We start from the raw sequence: 17,470 nt of genomic DNA on the forward strand, positions 1-17,470 counted from the left end.
CAGCATTTCCCAGGCATTTCGTCCCAGAAAATGGATGAAGTATCATTACATGGGCAGTGCCAGCGGTAAAAGCAAAACATGACATTCACTTCAGCGCTTTTCATGTGGAGTTCAAAGCAGTGCGAATCATGTTTATGCGGCTTCACGATTGCTGTAGCAAAGTGGATAGCCATGATTAATATTGTGGAGGATGAGAGTTTAAGAGATTTAATGCCCATTGCAATGAAAACACAAACTATGGGGACTAGATCATTTCAATAAGTCAACCTCCCACTTAGACTTTGGGAAACGTTTAATGTTTAAACGTTTAATCTTTATACTGTGAAATACTTTGTTTGAAAACTTTTAATAAAAACAAATATTGCTACATATTGTTTTCTTTACTAAGAAGGAACTAAATGCATTTTGACAGGAAAAGAAGTGTATATAGAGTCAAATTACAGCACTTTCAAAATCTGCGATTAATTGCGATTATTGTGATTAATCGAGATTAAATGTTTGAATCAACTAACAGCACTTGTACTAAAGGCAGGGGTTCTGCCTAATTGTCATGAAAATAATTGAAAAATACCAAAAAAACATTTCCTTATAAGAAAAAACATGTTTTTTTGTTTTGTTTTTTGTTTTGTTTTTTGAGAAAATTTCCTGAGATTCACTAAATGTGCAGCTAGGAATCAAACTTAAGAAACTTAAAGAAGAGTACAGCAAAGGGAATGCTGGCTGGCAAACAGCGTCCCAAGTCACTGTTAAATGCTTGATTATGATTGGTTGACAGATGTTCTAAGGTATGCAATTATTTTTCAGAAAACACACGGCTATGAAGCAGTTCCAGGTCTTGACCACATAACTGTTCCATATCACTTCGCCAAATTAACAGAGCAATAACAGAAAAGTTATACAGTCCACCATGGCACACAAATCAAACAACAAACAAAATGACAGACAATTTTGATTTCCCAGAAATAACTTCAAATTTTTTGGGAGAGTATAAGAATTTCAGCAACTGGGCAGCAGCTGAACTGGGCGACAGTCCAGATGTTTCAAACGATACAGAACATCAAATGCCGGCAACAGAAAACAAAACAAAACAATCAGCGATGAACAGCTAGACAGGCTTGAGGGCAAAAAACACAAAGAAAACACACACGAAAGAAAAAAAACTGCTTGGGCAGTACCTTTGTTTAATGATTGGCTTAAAGCCAAAAATACCCCTTTTGGAATAGCTAGAGAGAGAGAGAGAGAGAGAGAGAGAGAGGGGCAAACGCTCTAAAAGCTGCAGGCTTTCTATGCCACCATAAGAAGATCATCAGGCACAGAATATTTTGTGTCAAGTTTTCTCTCTCTAAGAGCTGGACTGATCCCTTATATTTCCAAAAACAACATCATTGGGCAATCAGAACTTAAGTCATTCAATGATTTATTCAGGGCCGTCCCTTAAAAAATTTCACAAGGCTGGGCAAGATGTCAGTTCTTATTATGCTCCAATCCCCACCGCTGAAATGAAATGCATTCGTAACTCTCTAAGTCTGTCACCAGACACAGCTGCAGGGCTGTTGGGCAAAGAAGAAATATATTAAATAGAATGAACAGAATAAATAAATAAATCGAAAAATAGATTAAATAAATGAACACTGATACTTGTTCACAGGCTTTTTTTATTTTTTATTATTATTATTATTATTATTTATTTTATTTTTTTTTCATTTGTTGCCGCAGGTAATTGAAAAAATAAAATGCATAAATAAATAACTAAAAGGGTTGGGTACGGGCGGACTGGGACTAAAAAGTGGACTTTCTGGCCCAGAGTGGCCCACCACATCTGGCCTGTAACACACCACACCATTACAGACTGCCTCATTGATGTGCAGACCAGTTTTACAGTATGTATTGTCAATTCTAATATATTGTATAATTCACTGACACTACAAAAAAGTATTGAAAAAGACATTTATATTGACTAGTGTTTGTAAAAGTGTCAATTTATTTGCTATAGGATTTTGTCCTGAATTAATGGGTATTTCTCTTTATCAAACATTCTATTCCTAAGACATTTTCCACACTTGATTTTTGGGTTGATTTTTATTAAAAAAGCATATTTAAATTTTTTGGTACTTTTCAAATGCTTTTTACTCTCTTTTTGCCTTGTCCCAGACCCAGAATTTCGATATTAGACTATGAAAGTCCATTATACAAATAAAAATAAAAATACATGATTAAATCTGTAGTAATCTAGACAAAACATTTCAGTATTGATGATATTAAAATGATTCCTATCAATTTTAGCTAAATTATGCAAAAAAAAATTAAAATAAATAAATAAATAAATAAATACAAGTAAAATATTATTGAATTGTGTGTATTTAGGATATACACTCACCGGCCACTTTATTAGGAACACTATGGTCTTAATAAAGTGCCCAACATGGTATTTTACTGTTGTAGCCCATCCACCTCAATGTTTGAGGTGTTGTGCCTTTCTGCTTACAGCAGTTGTACAGAGTGGTTATCTGAGTTACTGTAGCCTTTCTGTCAGCTCGAACCATTCTGGGCTGCATTTCCCAAAAGCATCGTAAGCCTAAGTAGATCGAAGAAACCATTGGCGTCAATGGTCTCTATGATCAACTTAAGCTTGCTATGCTTTTGGAAAATGCAGCCCTGGCCATTCTTCATTGACCTCTCTCATCAACAAGGCATTTTCATCCGCAGAACTGACCCTCACTGGAAGTTTTTTGTTTGTTTTGTTTTTGGCACCAGAAATACTCAAACCAGCCCAACTGGCACCAACAATCATGCCACGGTCCAAATCACTGAGATCACATTTTTTCCCCATTCTGATGGTTGATGTGAACATTAACTGAATCTCCTGACCCGTATCTGAACGATTGTATTCATTGCACTGCTGCCACATGATTGACTGATTAGATTGCATGAATATGTACAGTAGTTGTACAGGTGTTCTTAATACAGTGCTCGGGGAGTGTATAAAATAACAAAGACCAAGAAGTCTGTCATTTTATTTCAAAAATTATTATTTCTATCAGTGTCATTTCCAGCACAGAATTCTATTAAACACAATACAGAATTCCACTCTGTTTAGAATAGTATTGTTTATATATATATATAACAAAAGGAGCAAAAATATACATGATGTAGGTGATGTAGGTGTAAGTTTCTAAGTAATAAAGAAACATATTGAAATCTGTTAGTCTGAATAAAAATAAACTTCTTGGACATAAAAGTGTCTGTCACTGAAGAAACACCAAATAATTCCTGTGATTGCTTTGTCTACTTTACAGCTCAGTGTCCTGCCAATGAGGAGCGGTCTGCCTCGTCTGGTGTCATCCTGAGTCCAGGCTTCCCTAAAAACTACCCAAACTCTCAGACCTGCTCTTGGATCATCAGAGTGCTGCCGACCTTCACCATTGCCATTTACGTGGAGATGTTCCAGAGCGAGAAGCAGTTTGATGAGTTGGAGATCTTTGATGGTAGATTTATTTTGTCTCCTTAACACATTTTGTTCCTTATAAATGGAATAATTTAGCCAAAATTGAAAGCCAGTTCATTTTATAATTGCCCTCATGTTATTCCGAACCTGTATGCTGTTATTTATTTACAGTATTTTTTACTGTGGAGCACAAAAGGAGATTTTTTTAAGAATCTTTATGAAGCTCTTTTCCTGACAATGACAGTTCAATGACTACATTGGTATAGGTGTAAAACGGACAAAAAAAAAAATAATAAAAAAAAATAAATGATGGCATTTTATCATCAATTATATCAAACCTGCCCTTTGAACAAATTAACTAAATTGATATGTGTGTCTGGGCCTGCTTGGCTGAATGGCTTTAACGGCTAGTGACCTAAATCATAAGATGTACCTGAGCCAGGAAAGCCCGGATATTATTTATCTAAAGACTTACACGAGCTATGAATGGAATTATTAAATCTAATGACCTAAGATAGTAATGTGTGCCAGCCAGATTTGGCTAAGTCTTAACTTGTTAAAGCAACCACCTGAACTCTCGCACACATATTACATTTTCCTGTAAAGCACAATAGAAGAAAATGTGAATAATAATTAACTATTTGCTTTTTTCATGTAATTACAATGAACGTGGACTGAAGATTTCAAGCTTCTAAAAAGGTGCAAAACCACAATTAAAGTATTATAAAAGCAGTGTTGGGGTTAGTTAACTAAAAATAGCAGCACTACTTCTGCAGAGGGGAAGATTATCATCGAATAACAGTATGGATTTCGGTCTGTTCCTCGCACAAAGCTATCATATGAAAACCTAGAATAAATAGTCAATTTTGGAGCTTGACAGACATGGACTGATCCAGGTTTGGCACGGCATAAGAGTGAGTACATATTGACAGAATTTTCATTTTAAGGTGAACTATTCCTTTAACCTTTCATGGAAACTTTGTTCAGTTCTTGTGCCTTGTTGTTTTGCCCAACAGATTCGTGGTTTGAAATATGTATCTTTATTTGTTGTGTTTGTGATATTTTATTCACCAGGGCCATCTGGACAGAGTCCGTTGTTGGTGGCTTTGAGTGGGAATCACTCCACACAACTGAACTTCACTAGCAAAACAAACCAGCTTTACCTCAGATGGTCAACCGATCATGCCACCAGCAAGAAAGGCTTCAAAATACGCTACACAGGTTTGTTAGTTGTAGCTTCAGCTGTATTTACAGCCTTTTCTTAATTTGTATTTGATGAATCAGACATCTTATTGCGCAGTTACAGTTCTTTGTAATTTTCCTGTTGCATTTTTCATTAGTATTCACGTGTGAAGTGTGGTTATAGCATATATATTTGGACAGACAATGAAACTTACACATCTTAAATATTTGCACCTATCTAAAGTTGTTCATACTCAATGTAAAAGGGTTTACATTTTTAGATATGGCCAATAAAATGATATTGTACATGTCAGTGTCCATCCAAGCATATACAAATATTGGTGTATACTTTACGGACGAATACCTGTGAATACGAATAAGATCACCCTGGATGTGGTAATATTGTTAGAGTGAATTAATACCCAACTGTCAGCCCTCCAAGACAGTTTCTTTGAGTCCAACTGGGTCAATAAGTGATAGGAAGTCAGCCTTTTCTAAGTTGGCCCTCATTGGGATATGACCAGGCATTCCCTACCTTCATGGAGCTATTGGCAAGCCTGCTATAATAGAGGTCAAAGATCCAGTAATGAATTTTGCTGAATAACTACTGTGTCCTTTGCTTCAAACTGACATTTCTAGCAATGGCCAAACATGATGTATGGCCCGCCAGCCCAGTGGCCATGATTACTCGAAATCTCTTCAGCCTTTATGCTTCCTCTGGCTCTCTGTCACTGTGTCTTGCTCGCTATGTTCATTTCAGTTGATCTTTCTGACACGTCATGCCTTATACAGGCCTAATATTCCTGTGCCACCCCATATTTCCTGTTTAAGAGTAGACAGAAAGAGAAACATTACATCGTTCAAAAAACTGGTTTTCAAAACCCTCAGACTGGCTATCTTGTTTCAAGATTATAGATTACTTCACCCTAAAATGAAAATTATATCATTATTTCAGCTATGGCAACTCTCTGAAAGATGTAACATGTTAATGTGTTTGTTAATGTGTTGTTGTTTAATGTGTGCATATTGATAGGATATTGGTCTTTGTGGACTAGATATGCTATGCTGCTGATGCTGCAGAGCAAGTACAGAGAGTTGCTACTGCTAGATACACAGACGTACTGAGTTAAGCATTTTGACATGCTACTGCTGCTGCGGCACAATTAGACAAAACACGAGACATGCGGCATTGAGCATGTATGAAATGATGTTGCACAAACAGACATTACAAACAATCCCCCCCCCCCCCCCAAAAAAAAACAGGGAAGCTGAAAAAACCCAAAACTCAATCCCCCAAACAAGCAGATCTATCGCCAAGACTTGTGTACTGCTGCAGCTCCGAAGAGCCATGTGCACTTAGTGTATGCTAGCTAGGTATGCTTTGGCAACTACCCAAATGGTGTAATGCTAATGAACTAAATTTCTATGTGTGTCTGGGACTGCTTTGCCGAATGTCTTAAACGGCTAGTGACCTAACTTATAAGGTGTACTTGAGCCAGGAAAGGCCAGAAAAATATTTGATCAGTGACTTAGACTAACTATGTGTGGATTTATTTAATGTAATAACCTAAGATAGCAATGTGTGCTTGCCAGATTTGGCTGAGGCTTACCTTGTTAAAGACTTCTATGTGTCATGGCCAAAAGCAGACCGTACCATGCAAGCCACAGGGCTAGAGAGGAAGGACATCCAGTGTTCACGCTTTCGTGAACTCGCATGGGAAAAGAAGCGCACATCTTCACCTCTTTGGAGGGGAAAGGCGCTTTACGCAAGCGATACACCCGGCCAGCTGTCCGTATTCCCAAACTCACCTGTTCGTACCTGACAGAACATGGGACGAAACCTGCTCAACCCAGAGATAGCGAAGGTATTGGGTGTCACCCAGCCCGCTGCCCTGCAGATGTCTGCTAGAGAGGTGCTATGGGCCAGTGCCCGTGAGGATGCCATACTCCTTGTGGAGTGTGCTCATATTCCCGAAAGGGCGGGCACAGCCTGGTATGCCATAGCGATGGCATCCATGATCCAGTGGGCAAGCCTCTGTTTGGAGACAGCGTTTCCTTTCCGCTGTCCGCCAAAGCAGACAAAGAGCTGCTCAGAGCGTCTTAAGCTCTGCGTGTGATCCAAGTAGATGTGCAAAGTATGCACCGGACACAGCAACGACAGGGCTGGGTCTGCATCCTCCTGGGGCAACGCTTGCAGGTTCACCACCTGATCCCTGAAGGGGGTTATGGGAACCTTGGGCACATAGCCCGGCCGGGGTCTCAGGGTTACGTGAGAGTCACCCGGACCGAACTCCAAGCAGGTATCACTGACAGAAAACACTTGCAGGTCCCCGACCCTCTTGATGGAGGTGAGCGCAATCAGGAGGGCTGTCTTCAAGGAGAGGGCTTTCAACTCGACTGACTCTAGCGGCTCAAAGGGGGCTCCACGAAGGCCCAGGAGGACCACGGAGAGATCCCATGAGGGGAACAGGCATGGCCTAGGAGGATTCGCCATTGCTGGGCGAAGTCCTCAACGGTGTCACCGAATAGGCCGATCTGGGAGATGGGGGTGTTGAGAAAGCAAACCTTGTCCACGTCCCTCAATTTGACCAGATTCAGCCACAGGTGGCGTTCCTGGACCACGAGGGTGGACATCGCCTGCCCGAGTGCTCACGCCATGACCTTTGTCGCCCGGAGGGTGAGGTCAGTTGCAGAGCGCAGTTCCTGCATCACATCGGGATCAGGACTACCCACGTGCAGTTCCTTTAGTGCCATGGCCTGGTGTATCGCAGGAGGGCCATGGCATGCAGGGTAGAGGAGGCCTGATCAGCGGTGCTGTAGGCTTTGGCTGTCAGAGACGACATCGTCCTACAGGCCTTGGAAGGGAGTGCCGGGCGACCCCGCCAGGTGGCTGCACTTTGCGGGCACAGGTGCACCACAACCGCCTTATCCACCTGAGGGACCTCCATATACCCGTGGGCCGCCTCGCCATCGAGGGTAGTGAGAGCGGACGAGCTGGGAGGTCGATTTTGGGCAGAAAAAGGTGCCCTCCATGGCCTTGTCAGCTCGTCGTGCACTTCCGGGAAGAAAGGGACCGGGGGGGTTGGAACCAATCATCTAGCCACGAGGGCTCAGGGGAAGGTGGAAGGTTCCACTCCAACCCGACACACGCGGCGGCCCGGGCAAGCATGGCGGTCATTTCGCTGTCAGCCTCAGACTGGGCGGGCCGACCCGAAGGTGGCAACCCAGTCGAGTCCTCAGCGTCTGACATCACCAGTACGCTCTCCGATGCAGCGATCAAGCACTCATCCCGCTCCGGAGCTCCGAAAGGGACACTAAGCTGACCCTGGGGTGAGCTGGTCTCCTCTCGGAACTCGCCGGGGGCACACGAGCGTGCTGGGGAATGGGAGGTCCGCGGGGATTTACCCGGTGGAGCCGCGCCCATTGAAGCCCCCAAATCGCCTCCAGCACCAGCCGGGCCGGCCTTGTACCTGGAGGTAAAAGGCGGGGGGGGGCGCTAGAGTGGCTTTACCCCTGAAGAAGGAAAGCCGTGACCGCAACGTTGCTATGGTCATATTCTCGCAATGAGAACATGAACCATCCACAAATGCTGCCTCAGTGTGATCGCTGCCCAGACACGTGAGGCAGCGCCCATGGCCGTCGGAAGCGGAGAGATAGCGACCGCATCCAGGAATCACACAAAGACGGAAAGGCATCTTTATAAAGACGCATCTTTAAAAAGACCTTCAACGTCAATGTATGTGCTCTAATAGAAAAAATATACTCTTTAGCAGGAATATACACTCTTTTAGCACTGTCGAAGCACCCGGGGCGAAATCTGCACTCGTCGTGCAGAAGGAGAGAAAGCCACTGGAAATGCACCGTATATCCAACAGCATACACTTGTTAAGAGGTGAATGGAACAGCAGTAGTATTCAGCTCACTGATAGTACAACTGCTCGGCTCCAAAGAAAAAATCTGAATGAGTGGTTGCGAGCCAGGTCCTTTTATACCCGTATGTCCGGGGGAGTGGCATGCAAATTCCACTCGCCAATTCTCACTGGCCTTTTCTCAAAGATCTGAGGTGTTTGGGGCTCCCAAGGGCAACCTCTAGTGTCACTACATCGACACAATGTCGAGTGAGTGACAGAAGGGGAACTGAAGATTTTGTGTTTTTCTGCTGTTTATCACTTTATTTCCATTATATATATTAGGGTGTTTTCTTTTTTATTAGTGTTTAATAAGTATAAATTTATGTGCAGTGTAATGTTGTCACCCTATTTGTTTAACCCTTTCGAAAAGTATGCATGGTTTTACTATAGTATTATTGTAGTAACCATGACTGTAGTAAACTTGGTTCATTTTCATAAAGGGAATGTCACGCTAATTAAATATATAACTATCTGTTGACATTATTGAACACAACTTCTGATTGCAGAAAGTCGTTTTCCCGACACTGCACAAAAGTGATCCCTAAATTTTAAGAATTATATTCCAAGTCTCCTGAAGTCACATGATAGCTTCATGTCATGAACCAACAGAAATGTAAGTCATTATTCACCTAAAATATGGACACATCTGCACTCTTTCTCATTGGCACGTTCATGAGAAAACGAATAACTTTTTTTTTCATTCAGATATTTTTTATTGAAGTGGCTGATTTGGGTCACAAGTCCGTCTGAATGATTTGTTCATGAATCTGACCGACCGTTCATCTCACGGACTCAATGATCACAGTGGTTCTTGAGTTAAAACTTTACTAGAGAGTGAAATTATCAGTGAGTAAAGTCTTACGTTTCGGTCTGTTTCTAACACAAAGCTATCATACAGCTTCAGAAGACTTGCAGAAAAACGCAAAAATTGTATGTACTACATTTAGGATACTTTTTGCCACTTTTACTTCTTACTTGAAGCTTAAAAGCCTCAGTCCCCATTCATTGTAACTGCATTGAAAAGAGCGACTACTACATTATTAAATGTAACATAAGTTTAATGGAAGAAAGAAAGTCGTATAGGTTTGGAATGACATGAGGGTGAAAAATAATGATTTAACTTTCATTTTGGGTGAACTATTCCTGTAAAGAGTTATGAGTTATTATGAGGTATAATGAAATGATGTTGAACAGAGTACTGTAATACATAATATACTTTTATCTCTACAAAACATGTTTGGAAAGCAACTTCAAGCCCCTCCTTTGGATGCAGTAGAATTTTACACAGAATTTTACCACATAGAATTTTTTACGCTAGGTCTAGTTAATCACTCGCAGCCAACATTTGAACCTCTCAGTTAGTGTGATGATGCATTTGATTTGATCTGTCTAAAGTGAGATTAAGCTTCAACATCCCCCCGAGCTTCCGCTTTCCTTCTGACGATGGGCAAATATGTATTTGTGTCGCATCAAAAACAAGATCTAATGATCTTTTCAGAACCATCAAGTTGCATTTCTCTTTCATTTTATCTCAGAGTCATATTTGAGAGTCAGAAAGAGTTTTTAGAATCAGAAAGAGTTAAGCACAGTTTTAAAGATCCCATAAAATCAAAATTGGACATTTGTGAATTTGAATCACTATGTGTGTGGCCTTGTGGTTATTTATAATTCTCAGTCAGAGTATTCGGAGGCAGTCATGAAAAAAAAGAAAATTGGAAAGTTTTTTTTTCTTTTCTTTTTTTTTCTCATGTTTCGTCAACGATCAACATCGTTTAAAACAACCGTACAACCCAGCCTGATCTCTTGAAAATTACTTGACCGTGGCAACATTTTTGCTAAATTAAGTTGCCTGGTTCATTACACGTAGCCCTATTGTGTCAGTTCCAAGGTGAAATGTCCACCAAGGGTCGCTAAAAGCAAGTTTAATGTTCTCCCAAAAGGTTAATGCTCTATGGATTTTTAAATGAATAAAACTGACCCCCCTAACCTAGACCTTTAACAGAATCGTAACCAATAGTGTGATAAAAAGTAAATGTGAGATATATTTTTTCTATTTTGAAATGAACAAAACCAATGTCTCTACCCTAAATTCGACACTTACACTTAACCAATAGTGTAATAAAAGCAAATGTGAGGTGAACAAAACAGACATCCCTACCCTAAACCTGACACCTAAACCTAACCAAAAGTGTCATAAAAGCAGAGGTGAGGTGAAAAACACAATAGCTGAAGCAGCCACGTCATTTCATGGTGCTTGTATGACATTTTCGGCTCATATGTTTCGCTGTTCACAAACCCTGGTCTTCCACATCAAAAGTCTGATGCTCTATCAGTTGGGCCACTGCGCAAGACAGTAATTCTTGAATGAGCTTGTAAATGTGGTTGATCAATATGCAAGCATGCATTATAGTAAAAGTATTTTCTATGTAATAAGAATATTGTGTGGGGACCAGAGCGAGAAATAAATGTTTATGAACCGATAATCTGCCACTTCAAATAAAATGTATGTATAAAATTAAATAAATTTAATTGTTGTTGTAGCCCCTCTAGTGTTTATTTCACCAGAAAACCAGAGTCATACATAGAACGAGGCACATAAAAGTCATTTTGCAAAAATGTAGTCATAGAAACGTTTTTACTATGAGACCAGGTTGGTTCAACCAATTGATGAGACCGATCCCTCACAGCCTTGTTATTATTCCAAAATTAACTTGTAGCAGATTTAACACATTTAAAAGATACAGTAGTTCTCTTCTGGTAAAATGTCAGACTGATCACATGATAAATTCAAATGCGAACCACTGCCCCCAGTGGCCGAAGCTAGAAGTGTTGTTGACCAGTTTCCTGGTGAAATGTCAAGAGTGGTGCTAAAAGCAAGTTGTAAAGTGAGTTGAATTTTTAGTTGCACAGTAAATTATTTAATATGTTCAACAGGAATGCATATTTTATCTGGGTTTTATTTTGTTTCACCTTCATCATTTTGTTTTTTGTTTGAAGGCATTATGAAGGCAAGTTACTAAACAAGTCCATGTTGGTATTTGCCTAATTTGCCTAGCTTTTAACAAACGCCAGATGAATTTGTGCTAAAATACTGTAGAGCTTAATTGGATGTGTAGCATTTTACGTCAAAAAACAAAAGATATGGGAAGCATTTTCTCCTTCCTTTTAAAAGAAAGGAGCAAATCATTGTTTTGCTGAGCTGTGATGTAAACGAAATGCTTTTGACTATTAAAAAGGTCCCTTTGATATGTCTCCCTCTTCATGTTTTAGTAGGAAATGTTGCAACACAGGAAAGCCATTTCATGGTGTCTTCAATATGTTTAAACTTGTACTTCATTTGTAATTAATGATTTTTACCCATCACCACAGCTGCATACTGCAGTGTAAATGATCCACCAAAAAATGGAGGGGTGATCAACAGGTTGAGGGACCGACCGGGCAGCAGACTCCAGTATTACTGCAATGCTGGATACAGGCTTGTTGGGCACAGAAATGCCACTTGCAGACTTCATCCCAACGGCCTTTATCAATGGGACAATCCAGCTCCATTATGTCAAGGTAACTCAAGACTCTTCAATGATGCGTACTTGGTCAGTCCTTACACGTCACTCATTCAGATGTCAGGGAATCAATGTTGGGAAAGCTACTTTAAAATTGTAGCTTGCCAAGCTACAAGCTACTCATTATTTAGAGTAGTTTCAAGGGGTGTAATGGTTTAGCGTGGCATGATACATCGCGGTTAAAAAATGTGACGATGCGCATAGTGGTGACGGGACTTTTTATTTGTTATTTTTTTTTTTAGCATCTGTTCTATCCAAACCGTGCAACATCCTATGCCTACGTAACATGGGCATACAAATGGAAATCGCTTCATTTCACACAAGGAGCTCTAAAATATGATTGCACACTAGCAGCCACAGGTGTTGGGGAACTGCGAAAACTGAAACTGAAACCAGGAGCAGAAGAGAGATGCGCCTTTTGAGTGTGAGGGACCGAATGTCAAAGCGCAAGAGTGATCTGCTCTCACTGCGCGAGAAATAATTAACGTTTACAGAGGTTTAGTACTATATTAATATTCTACATATAATGCTGAATATTATGTATAATAATGCTATGGGGGGATATAATCCTAATGTCAAATGTAATGTCTGATTTGATTTTATCAGTAACTTATTATTTAACTGGATACGCATGCACTTCCATTAAATATTTATTTTTGAAAATAACATTTAGACAATGTTATTTTAGAAAAATAAAATTTTATTTAAAAGTATTATATATGTATAGAATCAGTGACAGTGTGTAAGCAGCATATATATCTAACATAATTCCATATTGTCAGTAAGCAGAATTATTGTCTAATATTTCCATTTAGTGTCACCATTGCCCTGTTCTGGGCTGATTTTTAGTCCCAGTACATATATGATGGATCATTTAGCACTTTTAAGAACAGAACTTTAAGCTAACTTCTAAAGGTTTTACATATGTCTTTAAATAAATAACTTTCAATCTTTCAAATCTTTCAATCTGAAAAAAAAAAATCAATCTTTTCTTGATTCAGGCTTAGTTTAAAGAATCGTGAACCAAACCGTGAGTTCAGAATCATTAACTGAACCGAATCATTAGATGAGTGAGTCGTTACACCCCTAGAAGTTTCACTACAAGCTACTAAGAAAAAGTAGCTAACCACACCCAAGCTAGTGAAGGGGGAAATATCTTTTTTTACAGGGCATTCGATGCATTGTGTTAATTTAGTGTAATCTTATGAAAAATAAAATTTTAGAAAAATACACATTTAATCATACCCACTTTGATTTTTTTGAGAATCGGAATGCAGGGTTCTCGAGACGCATTTTTCATGGTTTGAACCTACGTTTAATTTGACACAGTGCCCTAAAAAGACAATGTTTATGTCTAGAGAAGCTGAAAACTCATGCTGCAACCAAAGTGAAGTAGGCTAAAGATTATTATATATTGTATGTTTTTTATATATACTGTGTGTCTTTGTGTGTGTGTATATATATACTGTATATATATATATATATATATATATATATATATATATATATATATGTATGTATGTATGTATACACCAATCAGCTACAACATTAAAACCACCTGCCTAACATTGTTTAGGTCCCCCTCATGCCGCCAAAACAGCACCAACTTGCATTTCAGAATAGCATTCAGAGATGCTATTTGTCTCACCACAATTGTACAGAGCGGTTATCTGAGTTACCGTAGACTTTGTCAGTTTGAACCAGTCTGGCCATTCTCTGTTGACCTCTCTCATCAACAAGGCATTTCCATCCACAGAACTGCCACTCACTGGATGTTTTTATTTATTTTTTGGCACTATTCTGAGTAAATTCTAGAGACTGTTCTGTGTGAAAATCCCAGGAGATCATCAGTTACAGAAAAACACAAACTAGCCCATCTGGCACCAACAATCATGCCACGGTCCAAATCACTGAGATCACATTTTTCCCCCATTCTGATGGTTGATGTGAACATTAACTGAAGCTCCTGACCCATATCTACATGATTTTATGCACTGCACTGCTGCCACATGATTGGCTGATTAGATAGTCGCATGGATAATTGTTTTTTTCCAGATGGGCTGGTTTGAGTATTTCTGTTACTGCTGATCTCCTGGAATTTTCACACACAACAGTCTCTAGAATTTACTCTGAATGGTGCCAAAAGCAAAAAAACATCCAGTGAGCGGCAGTTCTGCTGATGGAAACGCCTTGTTGATGAGAGAGGTCAACAGAGAATGGTCAGAATGGTTCGAACTGACAAAGTCGACTCTACGGTAACTCAGATAACCCCTCTGTACAATTGTGGTAAAAAGAATATCATCTCAGAATGCTATTGGTTGCCGCAGTTTTGGTGGCACGAGGGGGACCTACACAATATTAGGCAGGTGGTTTTAATGTTGTGCCTGATCAGTGTGTGTGTATATATATATATATATATATATATATATATATATATATATATATATATATATTATACACACACACAGTGCATTCAGAAAATATTCAGACTTATGTTATGTTATGTTTTTCTCTCACATCAATCTACACTTCATACCCAATAATGACAATGCAAAAAACAGATTTTTGATAACTTTGCAAATTTATTAAAAAGAAAAAACTGAAATATCACATTGACATAAGTATTAAGACCCTTTGCTAAGACACTTGAAAAATTAGCTCAGGTTCATCACATTTCTCTGGATCATCTTTGAGATGTTTCTACACTTTGATTGGAGTCCACCTGTGGCAAATTAAATTGACTGGACATGATTAGGAAAGCCACACACATGCCTATAAGGTTTTACAGCTGCATATCAGAGCAAAAACCAAGCCATGAGGCCAAAGAACTGCCTGCAGAGCTCAGAGACTTTTTGTCGAGGCACTGTTCTGGGGAAGGCTACAAAAATTTCGGCTGCATTGAAAGTTCCCAAGAACACAGTGGCCTCCATTCTTAAATGAATAAGTTTGGAACAATCAGGACTCTTCCTAGAGCTGGCCACCCAGCCAAACTGAGCAATCGGGGGAGGAGGGGCTTGGTAAGAGAGGTGACCAAGAACCCGATGGTCACTGATTGAGCTCCAGATATCATGTGTGGAGATGGGAGAAACTTGCAGAAGGACAACCATCACTGCAACACTCAACCAATCTGGGCTTTATGATAGAGTGGCCAGACGGAAAACTCTTCTCAGTGCAAGACACATGAAAGCTCGCTTGGAATTTGCAAAAAAGCACCTAAAGGACTCTCAGACTGTGAGAAACAAGATTCTCTGGTCTGATGAAATGAAGATTGAACTGTTTGGCCTCAATTCCAAGTGTCATGTCTGGAGGAAAGCAGACACCACTCATCACCTGCACATTACCATCCCAACAGTGAAGCATGGTGGTGGTAGCATCTTGCTGTGGGGGTGTTTTTCAGCGGCAGGGACTGGGGGACTGGTCAGGGTTGAAGGAAAGCTGAACACAGCAAAATACAGAGATATCCTTTATGAAAACCTGGTCCAGAGGGTTCAGGATCTCAGACTGAGCCGAGGGTTCACCTTCCAACAGGATAATGATCCTAAGCACACAGCCAAGACAACACAAGAGTGGCTTAGGGACAACTCTGTGAATGTCCTTAAGTGGCTCAGCCAGAGCTTGGACTTGAACCCAGTCGAACATCTCTGGAGAGACCTGACAATGGCTGTCCACTGATGGTACCCATCCAATCTGAAAGACCCTGAGAGGATCTGCAGAGAAGAATGGCATAAAATCCCCAAATCCAGGTGTGCAAAGCTTGTTGCATTATACCCAAAAAGACTTGAGGCTGTAATCGCTGCCAAAGGTGCTTCAACTAAGAACTGAGTTAAGGGACTGAATACTTATGTCAACGTGATATTTCAGTTTTTTTCTTTTTAATAAATTTGCAAAGTTATCAAAAATCTGGTTTTTGCTTTGTCATTATTGGGTATGGAGTGCAGATTGATATGAAAAAGCAAATTTGATAATTTATTCAGAGCCATATTTTTGTCTGGCTCAAAAACTATGAGGGAAAAAACAATGAAATGACGAGAAAAGCAACGGTTTGTGGTCTTGTCCCAATTGCTGAATCACAGCCATGCTGATATTAAATATGATTTCAAGTGTGGCGTTTATTAATTCTCATGCTACACTGTTACTGGAAAATACTACATTGAAAACAGCTTAATTGCTGTCATGCTAATGAAAAATGTGCACCCCGACACTCCTGGGTATTGTCTTTAAAATGAGGCCCGCCTCCTTGCATATAACAGAATGTGTCATCCCGCAGGCCACTCAAAAGCACCTCTGCATGCCCAGAAGCTTTTATTCCATTAAACACTTCTGTCAAGGAGTGTGCAATGAGATCACAAGTGTCCTTTGTCCCAATGTCATAATGGGCGACTCTTCAGTCACGGGAAGACTAAGACTGAAATGTAATTGAATGTGTTTGATGTGTCACGGCTTTCATTGTTCATGCCTTCCCCTCTGCTCGCTCCGCTTTTATTGAGGCGCTAATTTTATCCTTCAGCCTACGTGGAGCTTTGTCCGCCCGCTCTCCTTTGCTCCTTTCACCCTCTGCGCCCTCCTGTCTTCTGTTCCGAGCGTAGTCAAAGAAATCGGTCTCTCCTGGAGGTTCACTGCGCGTTCATTAGCAATTGAGTCATCTGCGGATCAGACGTTACTTGCATTAAAATAGTGAGAAATGAACTGTATGTATGGGTAATTGTTTCAGCTAATATGTGTGAGGGAAGCTATACTGTATAAGTTGATTCTAAGTATATTATGAGGAATGAGAAATGTTAGCTCACAGACTCACACACGTTCAGTGTATAATGCACACACACACAAATGTAACTTTTTTTCTAAAGCTTGACTCTGGCAGAACAGAAAGCCAATTAAAATGAAAAAAAAAAAATAATATAATATAACTCTGAATACTAACTCTGTACCGTTTCTTCTTTGGTGACTTCCTGTTTTGAACTATATAAATATTATGCTGTTCCATTGTTCATTGCGAAGTATTGCCAGTTTACCCTGCCTTACCAAGCGTTTTTCCATTGCCATTGCTGATTGTTCTCTTGTTATGTCCATTGCCCGTTTTCCTGGATTTACTGCCTTTTGGATACCCTTTTGTTTTGTTTGCTTTGTTGGACTGTCTTTTTGGTTTATTGGATTATACCACCTGCTTAACAACTACCTCTATTTGCCTGCCGATTTGGATTGTTTGCTTGTGTACATTAATAAACTTCCTGCACATGGATCCTAACACCGTCTCCATGGCCAGTTCGTTACATGTTGCTTTAGAACCCAGCAGTCAATGGAAACAATTATGTCACAGTGGCAAACTTGTTGGCCAATTTGACCAAAATGACCAATTTGTTTTAAATTCAGGA

General features: G+C 40.0%; 1 protein-coding gene across 1 annotated transcript in view; it reads left to right on the plus strand.

Annotated features, from left to right (window-relative positions):
* LOC127414313 (CUB and sushi domain-containing protein 1-like) overlaps nucleotides 1-17,470 on the plus strand; it is a 520,597-nt gene that overhangs the window by 435,397 nt on the left and 67,730 nt on the right. Inside the window, exons 47-49 of the mRNA XM_051652256.1 lie at nucleotides 3,297-3,485; nucleotides 4,520-4,666; nucleotides 11,908-12,096. Of these exons, the coding sequence (XP_051508216.1) occupies nucleotides 3,297-3,485; nucleotides 4,520-4,666; nucleotides 11,908-12,096 (525 nt within the window). The remainder of the gene's footprint in view (nucleotides 1-3,296; nucleotides 3,486-4,519; nucleotides 4,667-11,907; nucleotides 12,097-17,470) is intronic.

The sequence above is a fragment of the Myxocyprinus asiaticus genome, chromosome 23 (assembly GCF_019703515.2).
Source record: "Myxocyprinus asiaticus isolate MX2 ecotype Aquarium Trade chromosome 23, UBuf_Myxa_2, whole genome shotgun sequence".
NCBI classification, from domain to species: Eukaryota; Metazoa; Chordata; class Actinopteri; order Cypriniformes; family Catostomidae; genus Myxocyprinus; species Myxocyprinus asiaticus.